At 45.0% G+C, this 13,561-nt stretch overlaps 2 protein-coding genes across 10 annotated transcripts in view; one reads left to right on the top strand and one right to left on the bottom strand.

Moving 5' to 3' along the window:
- DAB2IP (DAB2 interacting protein) overlaps positions 1-13,561 on the bottom strand; it is a 1,128,147-nt gene that overhangs the window by 8,875 nt on the left and 1,105,711 nt on the right. For all 9 annotated transcript variants that reach the window (XM_063935968.1, XM_063935966.1, XM_063935969.1 and 6 more), the window contains one exon: positions 11,568-11,655. In XM_063935968.1, coding sequence (XP_063792038.1) covers positions 11,568-11,655 — 88 coding nt within the window. The remainder of the gene's footprint in view (positions 1-11,567; positions 11,656-13,561) is intronic.
- The window catches only part of TTLL11 (tubulin tyrosine ligase like 11), a 604,411-nt gene that overhangs the window by 538,700 nt on the left and 52,150 nt on the right, over positions 1-13,561 (top strand). The window lies entirely within an intron of this gene.

Here is a 13,561-nt window from a genome sequence, read left to right as displayed (position 1 = left end):
TTTGCTGCAGGAGGAATGAGCAAGAGAAGCCTCAAACAATCTACAATACAGGATCCATTGGTGCACAAGCAGAGCACCACATCCAACGTGCGCAAGGGATCGGGCTTCACCTTTGTGGCCTTGTGTATAATGGAGAATGGTGACTTCTATATAGAGGCTCTCAGAGCCCTTACACAACTGCATCTCAGGAAAGACCAAGGAAGGATAAAAAAAAAAAGGGTCAGACTAGATGGGCCAAGTGGTTCTTATCTGCCGTCAAATTCTATGTTTCTATGAAGGGGAAACCTGATCTGAAGAAATACTTCCCCTCGTGGGATTAGGACCCAGAAGAAACTCAGGAAGGGAATACGCTGGAAATGTGGGAAGGGGGGGGGGGGAGGGGGTCACATACTTACTGAGTAATCTCCATACAGGCAGGAGGACTCTACATTGCAGGATACTAACAGTTGGGCACTGAGGTAAGTACTTTTATGGTCTCAGTCAGTACTATCCCAGAACGTCTGTGTCTCCTAATAATGCTGGAAAACCAACTTCCCAGGTGACCCTTATTCGGATTTTATTTCCATGGCACAATATTTCATTCCTGCGGCTCGTATATGTTTTATAGCTGGTAATGGGCTACACGTCATCTCCCCCCTTTATTAGCTGACATTTACTTGTTATTTAGAGCAGTAGGAAGTATATTGCAGCCGCCGTCCATATACTCCTAGAGATAAATAGCGTACACAAGCTGAAAGGGACAGAACGGGAGCGCGCACGATACGGGAGGCAGATTGTAGTTTACAGAAAGCGGACGCCGTACAAAGCTGCTGGATATTAAAGATGTGTGATAAAGGGTGTCAAAGTCAGAAAAAAATGTCTCAATGCACGTTGCCATATTTGCACCGCACACTGGTCCGCGCGGCGCGTGCGTACACTCTCCCGTGGAGGCGCATACCCGCAATAGCGTGCACTCGCAGGCGCGGTATGCGTATTTACGGTAGAGTTTATGTAGTCGTAGCGTGCGACTCATTCGTTACAAATGTTCACAATTAATGTAGTTTATAGATCATGGTCCCTTTGATAGATTCTGAAAGTTTGGTTAAAATACAATGTCCCAGAGCTGAGGAATCCCTCTTTATATCGTACGAAGGGTCTAACAGGAATCATACAGCAGTGTTTGGTACCCATCGGAAGAGTATTTAATTAGCAATATTCCGGTGTTGGTTTGGAGCGTATTAATCGCTCGTGCGAATAGTTATGGACATAAGAAGTTTATGTCCATTTCTATTATTTACACATACTCAGGTATGCGGCGGGAAACCCAGTTTCCCACCCACCTGAGCTGTTGGAAATCGTCACAGCCCACCTGTATGAATCACCCTATGACCTTTTGTTATGATACAGGGCCGAATTCCTTCGGCCAATGGACAATGGGATTGTAGGACCAGGAGATTGCATTGTGTGTGGGGCATAAATAGGCAGGCCGACCACATCCAGCTCTCACTCTTCAACGGTTCTCATTGCTGAAAATCGGGTGCTGGATGTCCAGGCGCATGCGATCGTTTCCCCTTGTGCGTAAGTTTCTCTCCGTAATCATTGTCTTTCTGTGAGCCAATTTCTCTCTATCTCTCTCTCTCCCTCTCTCTCCTCTTTTCTCTTATATCTCCCATAGTATTATAGTATTGTATTGTATTTCATTTAGGTCAGAGTAGTATTGTCTTTTTGTATTTTAGTTCTGTGGTTAGGAAGTCTCTGTTATATTGTAGTGTATCATTTGTACTGTTATCCCCTTTTACAAGTATATTAGATATAATACAGTTAATAGGCTTTGGAACCTAAACCAGTATCTGTGTGTTTTCTATAGCGTTAAGTGTTCACTTGAGCGTCGGTGACGCTCAAGCAGCTTTGTAGTTAGTCAGGTTACACAAGGTTGCACTTACACCCTGTACTCACATTAAGGTATTCTTTGTATTTCTTTGGTATAAGGTTTAAACATTAAGGTATAGCGTTGTGAGCGTCTGCGCCGCTGGTGACCTCCTCGTGGTCTCGAGCGTAAGCTACGCCATAGCGAATCATTACTCTAGTCATAGCCAATAACGTGTCCTGTGATCCCTGGGCCGTGAGCGAACGTGACGCTTGAGCGTCTCGCCTACGGCTGAGCGATCGTTACGCAACTAGCGTACCATTACGGTACTTCTTAAGTAAACAGCGTACAGTGTTCTTAGCTTCATAAAGGGTTGTTTATACGACAAAGGAATTTAGCATCGTCAATTGGGAACTCGTCCTATACTTCTCACATCTGCACTAGGTAGATCAGCAGACATTATCCCCCAGCAAAGGGTGGGAGATTGTCTCATAGTGCTGACGGGATAAGCGTCTGCTTCGCTTAGATAAAGAGTGCTGAAGGAATCCGGGAACCGGAAGTAAGAACAAAACGCTTGTGTCCTTTTAAAACTGTTTATTTTTCTTTTGTCTTGCGTACGCACGCATATATCTGCATTTTCTGTTTCATTTTCGTAAATCACTATTCCTGTTTGCCAAATTTTATAGTTGATAGAAAGTGCTAAAAAGAGATTTGCTGTTATTTCATAGTAGAGGTGATAGTTAAAGTATAGAACAAACACACGGTTTGTCTGAGATACAAGGCAGTCAGTGTGGATTGCGGTAGATGATCAGGGATCATTTACATTGATAAAAATAGAAATTGTGTTACGGTGGATCTTTATATTGCGTACACGTGTCGCTAACCAAGACTAGCGTACGCAATCCAAAGGCAGACGCACGCAGCGTTCATTACGCAACGTAGCGTCCGGTTACGCCCACGTAGCTCAAGCTGTGATAAAGTGAAGTAACGCAAAGGCAATAATTAACGCACAGCGGTAGATAACGCGACGCGGTAAATAACGCAAATCTATTTTTTGAAAAATCTGAAATTTAGTTTAACAGATCCTGCTCCTAATTGGTAACACTTTTGGCCTAAAGACAATTTCTGCGCAGAAATAGATATAGAAACAAAAGTGTACATGTGTTGAGTGAGTGTGTTTTGTATACAAAAGTTTATATAACTTTAAGGTGGAACCAAAAGGAAAGCCGGGTACTCGTCAAGGGACATACGTGTAAGTGACATATACGGTGGCTAGGGAGGCATCCCTGGTTAAATAATATTTGAGCATTAGAGTATAGCGGACCATAAGGTAACAAGACCAGGAGGTCATAAGGTAACAAGACCAGGAGGTCATAAGGTAACAGACCAGGAGGTCATAAGGTAACAGGTAAAATAGACAAAGAGGTCCGCTATAAAAGTCCAGTGGCACAACGCCTGGGGTGTTGGTGCAGAACCCATATAGGCCATACAAGCTCTTGCTGAAGGAATCGCGGCCGGAAACATCGATTCCATTGATCTTTCAGTACATGACAAGTAGTGCTCGTGTACTGAACGATTGGACCGCACGTAATTGTGTGCAGTAGTTAGTAATCTGACCTAATACCATTAGAGTAAAGTGGTCACAAACGCTATTTGTACATTCTGACGTGATTTGTGTAATTTTTTATTTTTGGAAGGGAAGTTCGCTGGTCACTCAGGAACTATCCAACAACCGATACTTGCTGGGGAACGCGCCCCAGTAAATAAAGGTTCACAGGGGCCCTAGGTTGGGTACAGCAGCTCTGGTTACAGTGATTGCAGTACTGGCCAACGTGGGCGAGAAGTAAGTGGGGTACTTGATAAACCACCACCGCCGGCCTGCCCAAGGACATCTTGGTTTGTTTGTAAGGGTTCGCTGAAAACCTTGAGATAAAGATCCAAGGAGGAATAAGCAACGCCTGCAGATTATGGGGGCCATTTGTTCAGGTAGGGGGCGATCAACCTCGGTTCGGGTTGATTCAGAGAACCGACCAGTTGGGTCGGCACGATATGTAATGTGTGAAAAATACGGTAGTCACACAGAGGTTTTATGTGATGAATGGGAGAGAATGACTGTACAAGACAGGGACAAATTCCCAAGAATAGGTAGCTTCAGTCCAGAAGTGTTACAAAATTTAAGGAGGAGGATATGTCTCGTAAAATCAACAAAGAGACGAATTCAACATCATGATTGTTTACAGTTATGGCACCAGGAAGGTGAGATACAGAGAGGTTTGGCTCTGGCGGCAGGATCTGGGGCAGTCAGGAAGTTGATTGCCACAGCTCCTCCTCCACCATACATTGCAGGAGAGAGGTTGATTACGGAGAGAAACGCACTGGGTTGTAAAACACAAACTCTTAGTAACCTTGTAAATGTTAATGACGTTAACCAAATAACTCATGCAAGTATTAACCCGTGCAAGATGTACCCTGTTTTGAACCTTCCTCAGGAGTGTGATCAAGAAGACGATTCAGCAACAATTTCAGCTCTCTCTCTTGCAGCCACCATAGCAGAGACCACAGTAGGCACAGCGACACCCACGAGATTAGTGAAACCCCCTAACGGAGGGTCAGGTGAGGTCGTGTCCACAGGTACGTACAATGTTTTATATCACGCACAAACAAATGTACCCCATATTATAAGACCAAAACAAGGTGATGTAATTGAGTTTAGTCCTGTCAGGGTGATCACAGTCCCCAATGGGAAGACTGACGATCAGGGAACCATTCCCGTCAAGGACAGTGCAATGCGCCATCCCTGGTCCCGGACAGAATTGAGATCAATCATGTCTGATTACCCAGATCCTAGGAAAGATCTAACTGTATGATCAAAGATTCACAGAAGGTATATCAACTCCCTAGACAACGACATAATCATGGTATCCAAGGAATCAGGTAGGTACAGGGAAAGCGGTTGATGGTGATGAGCATCCAAGCGTTTGAGGAGGCATCAAATCAACCAAAACCCCAGGCCATTGGCACATGGAGGAACTTAAGGATTTGTGATCTGTGCAAAAGAGAAGGGCATTGTGCTAGCAACTGTAATAACCCACATAAAGTTAGACCCCCTAGACCAAGAAATGAGCAAAATTACAATACACACCATTATAATCAAGGATCACATAGGCAGGAAAGGTGATTATTAGGAATGGAGGCAAGCCTGAAGTAACGGTTAATGAAGTGGGAGGTCATTCACTAAAGACACAGGAATGACCAGGTGAAAAGTTGTAAATGTATTTGTGAAAAATGTTTTTCTCTCCCTCTCTCTATCCCCATCTCTGACTAGTAGTGGTAAGAATTCACACATTGCATACCCACTTGGTCCTTGCAGAAGTCTACCAAACCCCAGCATGACCTCCGCCACAATGTATTTCTGGCCAGATACAGACAGTGGAGTAATGCAGGTGCTGGTGGGGAGGGACTGCTCAAGGAGACCAGTAGACACATAGATATGACAGCCTAATAAGTCTGACAATGTTTTTCTAATGCTAACAATGTTTTCTTACAATGTTTAAAAATGCTTTGTTTCTCTTTTCTTATTGATGGTTATTGTCGAGTTATGTAATGTATATATGCACATGAATTGTTCTCTATCTCTTTTGTTTTTTTTTTATTTTCTCTCTCTTCTCACTCATGTTTCCATGGTTTAAAGATGCTATGTCACCCCTCAGTTGGACCAATGGTAATGCCAGATTTTTGCTCCTTACAGAAAGATCGTCGGTTAGGAAGGAATATTGCATCACCAGAATGATCGTTTTTGAAGACTGAGAGACAACACCTTTGAGAGGACAGCAGAACAAGAAGAACAACAAGACGAGAGAACTTATTATCGTAACGAGTTCTCTCCCCCTCAAACTGATTTTCTTATACCCCATTTACAAATTTCTTCTTTTCTCCTCCTGTAAGATGGACTTGCCCCAAGAGACTGTGATATGGATTTTTCCCGTTAACCATGATGTTGACCAGAGCAGTCTGTTTCGGTGAGAGTACCAGTGAGGTCGAGAAAGGATCCAGAAAGGTCCTGATGACTGAGACGGAGGTGTAAATTTCCAATAGCAACCCAATCACCAAGCAAAGGCGAGTACCGGGCACGATCTAACAACCATGTTATTTGTAAACAACTGTGAAGGAATGTTAGTTCAAAAAGAAAGTTGTATCTGTAGGCTCTGTAACAAAGAAATGCCAATCCAGTTTTAATATCCATATGGACCGGCATCCATTGAGTGACTATCACTCTCTAGTGGGTAACGTGTTAAACCAAACAGATTGTTGGGTATGCTCTCAAGTACCTCAGGGTCACAGCAAATCAGGGCTAGTACCATTTCCTTTAACGTTAGGGGAGGTACTTGAGCTAAGTGGTGGGAGACCGGTGGACCGGAGGTTTAATATCTCCAGCCCTCCTAGTTTGAAGCTCCACCAATACCATGTGGATAGGTCCCTCTTATGTTTTAACATCTCCAATCCCAGAAAACCGGGAAATTGGGAAGTGTCATGGAGCAACCTTACCATGACCTTTTCACACAGAGCAGATAGAATGCCTACAGATACAGAGCTCGTACGCCACATAGCCAGTAGAGGAAAATCTTTCCGGTATCGATATACCTTAGGAAATAGGATTACTAGAGTTGGAGAGGTATCACCAGGATACTGTGCACATATCATACAAACTGATACGTGCATTAGGCAGATGGAAGAATTAGGGTCAGGAGATTTCACCTGGAAGGTTTGTAACATGGTCATGTCCTTCTCCGTCCCATATGTTCTCCCCGATGATGCATATTTCATATGCGGGAGAAAGGCGTACAAGTGGCTTGCCCCAAACTCTGAAGGATTGTGTTATATTGGAAAGGTATTGCCTGAAGTGATGACTGTAACACATGACAAAATGAAGGACATACACCGTGGTGCCCAAGCTCCTTATACTCACACTCATTACGAGCACCGAGTTAAAAGACAACTGTCAGAAAGGTTAGAGCATCCGGCCTCTGATCTTATCCATGAATCCACCGGGATTCAGGTTCTGGTAGCGTTAGATTTCACTCGTACCGCTCGAGGAGTGATGAATTATAGATACATTTCCGCACTCGCCAATTTGTTAGATAATATCACTGAAATGTATGATGACACGTTTAGATACACTGGAAGAGAACTTCAAGCTTACAAAACAGAACTAGTTCAGCATAGGATGGTTCTTAATTATCTTACAGCAGTAACAGGCGGATATTGTGTTACATTGGCAACACAGTACGGCATAAAGTGTTGCACGTATATCACAAATAGCACCGAGGATCCGGTAGAGGTCATAGACCAAAAGATGGACGATATTCTCCAATTGAAGTGGGAATTTCGTCAAAAACACAATCTCACCCTTGCTGCTGTAGGTAATGAGCTGACTAGTTGGGTGTCATGGTTGAACCCGCGAAATTGGTTCTCCGGTTTGGGAGAATGGGCTCAAGGAGTCATAATGGATGTTGGAAAGTTTCTACTATGTATCTTGGGTGTCGTTATATCGATTGGATTGATATTTAGATGCGGGCAGGCTTTAATGAGGTGCAAACAAAGTACAAAAGTGATGAGCTTGAGGAGTGAGGAAACCGTAATTAACCTGGATTTGATTTATGACCCAATGATAGAAACCAGGATGTGATGAAAATGCGATTATACGGTCCGTTTCTTTCACCTGTTTTTCTGCTTTTTCTCCAAGATACAAAGACCCCCTTGGACGAGGAAGCTGACGAGACGAGATGTATACAGACAACGGATTGACCAAAGAAGAAGATTTGACAACTTTAAATATGGACACTTGATGAACTTTGCCATGGATCCCCAGTTTCCCTAGTACTTTTAAACTCACGCTAGCCCAACATTTTTTGTAAATCTGATGGCTCAGACAAAGCTATTTGCTCATGCCCAAGGAGCAATACAGCGCAAAGAAGACGACTCTCAACAGATACCGAACACAACTTCGACGACAGATGTACATTTCCCTGACATAGAATATCATTGCATTTTCCATAAGTGTTCTTTATCTTCATCTCTACAACCCTCAGGTAATGACACACATAGACGATAGGGAATACAGGCACAGATATCAGCAACCACATACCTCCCCCATTCATGTATCATCAACTAAAATGTGCTCCCCATTTTGTTCAAAATCCGAAAAGAGCTCGGTAAAGTTTGACAGCCCATCCACAGACCTGTACCACAGGATAAGAAGGAATTCAAATGTATACTTCGCAATACCTCGAAGCTTGATTTACAACACGTACGGCACGATGATACATGACCCCCCAAACATGGATTCATACACACATGCTTCTGCTATCTCACTAGGTCATACCCTCTTCACACCTTCTCCTCTCTCCTCCCTTACCCAACCATGGAAATCAATTAACCCCTGACTTGCATTTTTCTCCTTAAATGTTTTGTGGCAGTTATTATTGACTGCCAAAGGGTGGACTGTCAAAGTCAGAAAAAAATGTCTCAATGCACGTTGCCATATTTGCACCGCACACTGGTCCGCGCGGCGCGTGCGTACACTCTCCCGTGGAGGCGCATACCCGCAATAGCGTGCACTCGCAGGCGCGGTATGCGTATTTACGGTAGAGTTTATGTAGTCGTAGCGTGCGACTCATTCGTTACAAATGTTCACAATTAATGTAGTTTATAGATCATGGTCCCTTTGATAGATTCTGAAAGTTTGGTTAAAATACAATGTCCCAGAGCTGAGGAATCCCTCTTTATATCGTACGAAGGGTCTAACAGGAATCATACAGCAGTGTTTGGTACCCATCGGAAGAGTATTTAATTAGCAATATTCCGGTGTTGGTTTGGAGCGTATTAATCGCTCGTGCGAATAGTTATGGACATAAGAAGTTTATGTCCATTTCTATTATTTACACATACTCAGGTATGCGGCGGGAAACCCAGTTTCCCACCCACCTGAGCTGTTGGAAATCGTCACAGCCCACCTGTATGAATCACCCTATGACCTTTTGTTATGATACAGGGCCGAATTCCTTCGGCCAATGGACAATGGGATTGTAGGACCAGGAGATTGCATTGTGTGTGGGGCATAAATAGGCAGGCCGACCACATCCAGCTCTCACTCTTCAACGGTTCTCATTGCTGAAAATCGGGTGCTGGATGTCCAGGCGCATGCGATCGTTTCCCCTTGTGCGTAAGTTTCTCTCCGTAATCATTGTCTTTCTGTGAGCCAATTTCTCTCTATCTCTCTCCCTCTCTCTCCTCTTTTCTCTTATATCTCCCATAGTATTATAGTATTGTATTGTATTTCATTTAGGTCAGAGTAGTATTGTCTTTTTGTATTTTAGTTCTGTGGTTAGGAAGTCTCTGTTATATTGTAGTGTATCATTTGTACTGTTATCCCCTTTTACAAGTATATTAGATATAATACAGTTAATAGGCTTTGGAACCTAAACCAGTATCTGTGTGTTTTCTATAGCGTTAAGTGTTCACTTGAGCGTCGGTGACGCTCAAGCAGCTTTGTAGTTAGTCAGGTTACACAAGGTTGCACTTACACCCTGTACTCACATTAAGGTATTCTTTGTATTTCTTTGGTATAAGGTTTAAACATTAAGGTATAGCGTTGTGAGCGTCTGCGCCGCTGGTGACCTCCTCGTGGTCTCGAGCGTAAGCTACGCCATAGCGAATCATTACTCTAGTCATAGCCAATAACGTGTCCTGTGATCCCTGGGCCGTGAGCGAACGTGACGCTTGAGCGTCTCGCCTACGGCTGAGCGATCGTTACGCAACTAGCGTACCATTACGGTACTTCTTAAGTAAACAGCGTACAGTGTTCTTAGCTTCATAAAGGGTTGTTTATACGACAAAGGAATTTAGCATTGTCAAGGGATAACCATCTCCAGCCTTTCCGTGTGTGGCCGCGGCCGCCGGAACGCAGACAAATGTCATCTGCTAATGGGGACATCTGTAGTAATTGCGGATTTGTATATTGAGAGCGGTCTAAGAATTACAAAGCCACTTATTACAATCTACACGCCAGCCATGTAATGATGTGGAGGAACATTCTGCCGGCTCTTTCCGGGGAACGTGGGATTAACAATTCTATTCTGATTATGAATTATAATGACGTTAGGAGAAGCAGCATCAGTGAGACATGTCCCTAATTTCATACTTATTAGAGACACGAGAAGCGCCATTCTCCGCACAATGTACAGCCTGGTAGGCAATCCAGATGTTACGGTGACCCATCTGCCGCGCCCCATTTACATACCGCGCATGTGCACCAACACGTATCCGTCTGGGGTAAGCATTCCAGCCCGGCTGGAGGAGCGACTCAGACGTTGCTAAGTGCACTTCCGCACACACATTTTGTATATCTGACCCACTGTAGAAATAACGGGTGTGTTGGGTGTATCTAGAGATATGGGGACACACGCAGTCTATGCATCAAACACTAGGGCCCCAACATTCCCCCTATCCAACCAGGTGAATGGCTCCATAACGCCGGCCACGTTCCATACACAGCAGGAGAAACGACCAGCGTCACCTGCTGCCGCCACCCAGCTCTGCCTCCAGCGCAGTGCGAGCGGCCAGCGCCTAAAGAGGAGAAGTTACCGTGCCGCGTCCCGAGTCCTCATTGTGGTGCAATGTCTAACACGTCAGTATGTAGCCGGGGGATATCCATATGGGATCACAGCTGGGGTAATTACCACAACCCTCATTAAGTGAACCAACAATTAATCAAAAAACTACTGAGCAGAGGCATACAACAAACATGGGGCAGATGTATTAACATAGAGAAGGCATAAGGAAGTGATAAACCAGTGATATGTGCAAGGTGATAAACGCACCAGCCAGTCAGCTCATAACTGTCAATTTGCATATTGGAGCTGATTGGCTGGTGCCTTTATCACCTTGCACTTATCACTGGTTTATCACTTCCTTATGCCTTCACATCTGCCCCAGTGACTGGGTACAGCATCACACTATATGGCGGTGTCCTGCTTCCAATTCATATCACTTCTGGGGATACATTTTTGGGAGCTTTTCGCTTTCCCCTGACACCCCCCCCCCCCCCCTCCTCAAATTATACTGGGCGCCGCAGCTGTCAGAGAGCGTTTATAATGTGATTATCGACTGCTGCCACCATCTTTGTATACATGAGGAATAACTGTGTCCTGTAAGGAATAAAAAGGGGCAGATGTATTATCCTGGAGACGGCATAAGTTAGTGATAAACCAGTGATATGTGCAAGGTGATAAACGCACCAGCCAATCACCTTGCACTTATCACTTCCTTATGCCGTCTCCAGGTTAATACATCAATATGCAGCCTCCTCATAGAACTTCAGTGACCTTTATATATCCTTACAGTGGTCCCCATAAATCACCATGTATTGTCCCCCCACAGTAACCTATAAATCTTACAATGATCACGCAAATTGGGATGGGTTTACCACCTGTGGCGACTTACAATATCCATATAATGATCCCACACATCGGTGTGTGCTCTCTATCTGCCATAACTTCTATTATCCATATAATGATCACACACATCGGCGTGTGCACCCTATCTGTGGGGACTTATAATATCCATATAATGATCCCAACCATCATCATGTGTTACCCACCTGTGCTGACTTATAATATCCATATAATGATCCCACACATAGGCGTACCGGTATGTTCCTCACCTGTGCATCAATGATCTTCTGCTTGGAGTCTACAGCTGCCTGCATTTCAGTGTGATCCTTCTTCAGCTCCTCTTCCACCGACATCAGCCTGCGTCAGACACACAGCATATTAATCCTGAGCATGCCATCGCTCACACAACAACCACTCTCAGACCTTGTACCCGCTGCACAGTGCTGCTCATGTATACACTACAGGAAATATCAGGACCAGTAAGAATGACATCACAGCGGCCGTGTACACGCTACCAGCTCCCACGGAACTTTGGAGTGTCTGTAATTATAGCTGTATAATTCGTTGGCTGGAAGAACAAACGTTTGAACAGGGGTTTAATTGCCCTAACACGTGACCAGCTTATCTGGACCTATGTATAGGTCTGACTCCCGTGTGTCATTGGTGCTGTTGGCAGTTACTATGGGGTCTATGTACTAAAGGGGGCTACACACGGAGAGATCCGTGCTTAAATTCTAAGCAATCTGACATGAGCTGATTGGTTGGTACTTTATCTCTTTCCAACGATTAGTACATAGATCCCTATCCAACCTATATAGCCCCACTGTGGAGTGTGCCCATCTGTGACTCCAGTAACGTCCGGAGCGTGCAATGTGGGAGGAGGGGTGTAAAACTCACGGCCACGTAACGTCTGCATTTCAGATGAAACTAGCCCCAGGTTGGGTCACATGCTGGCGGGTTTAGGCCCAGACATGAGCCTGGTTCTATAGAAACGCTTTCCGCTATTTTATCTCTGTGAACAGCGTGAGCTATGAAATAAGACATCATCCGTTCTGTGCTGTGACATTTCTAGGACAGCGGGTCAGTCCCGGTCAGTGCACAGTCAATGGAGTCTCGCGGGTATAAATCAATAGCGCGCCTATTAGAATGACACTTATTATTTTTTTTGGTTCAGACGTCCCCAGATCTGGCTGGCTGGCTGAATGTCATGCTGACATCTTTGCTGAATGCTATTAGCTAAGGAGGTAATGACGGCCTGCGCCGTGCGTCTTCCTCTTCTGTAATGTGCGCTCACCCTGCGCTTAGGCGCGGTGTCTGCAATAATCTGGCGCTAGGCAAGACATGACGGATGCCTCTTCAATGAGCAGCTCTCAGGTCAAGAAGTACGCAGAGTCTCTACATGAGATGTCACGGTGACAGTCATTGTAAGCAGCTGAGTGAGACCACAGACGCACGGGTGGAAAACTACGGGTGGTGGCGTGTTGGGCCCATCTAGGATGAATATAATCCCTCTGCCAGACTTTTACCTCGCACTGTGACTGCTCAGCTACAGGGGGGGGTAAGCCCCTAACTGCCAGGCTACAGGCTGTGTTTGAAAAATGACAGGAGCTGATTGGCTGGTACTTTATCTCCGTCCAAGACTTAGGATATGCCTTTAAGGACCACGTTTCTCACCAGACTGTAGGGCAGATTTACTATGTCGCCCGAGCCACCAGATTACTATAAACATCATTTGTGGCTCTCCGAATTGTCCTATTACAGTTGTATGCGGCCATTTAATTTATCATTCCGGCCACTGCCCTGGACTAACGCACCTAAAGCTGTGACCAGCAGGGGTCACTGCTGCGTAAGGATCATAGTCTGCGACTAAAATCTCTGCTACAGAGGCGGCGGAGCCTGCAGAACGGGGCATTTAAATAACAATGAAAATAAACTTCAATTCATGTAATCATCAGGACATGAGAGGATCACTGCCGCCGGAATGTGTCTGCGGTAGTATTTACACCTGTAATAGGGAGCAGGGAGGATCACTGCCGCCGGAATGTGTCTGCGGTAGTATTTACACCTGTAATAGGGAGCAGGGAGGATCACTGCCGCCGGAATGTGTCTGCGGTAGTATTTACACCTGTAATAGGGAGCGGGGAGGATCACTGCAGCCGGAATGTGTCTGCGGTAGTATTTACACGGGTATTAGGGAGCAGGGAGGATCACTGCCGCCGGAATGTGTCTGCGGTAGTATTTACACCTGTAATAGGGAGCAGGG

This window comes from Pseudophryne corroboree, chromosome 8, assembly GCF_028390025.1.
Source record: "Pseudophryne corroboree isolate aPseCor3 chromosome 8, aPseCor3.hap2, whole genome shotgun sequence".
Classification (NCBI taxonomy): Eukaryota; Metazoa; Chordata; class Amphibia; order Anura; family Myobatrachidae; genus Pseudophryne; species Pseudophryne corroboree.
The sequence above is the reverse complement of the archived record's forward strand: the minus strand, read 5'-3'. Positions and strand labels throughout refer to the sequence as shown.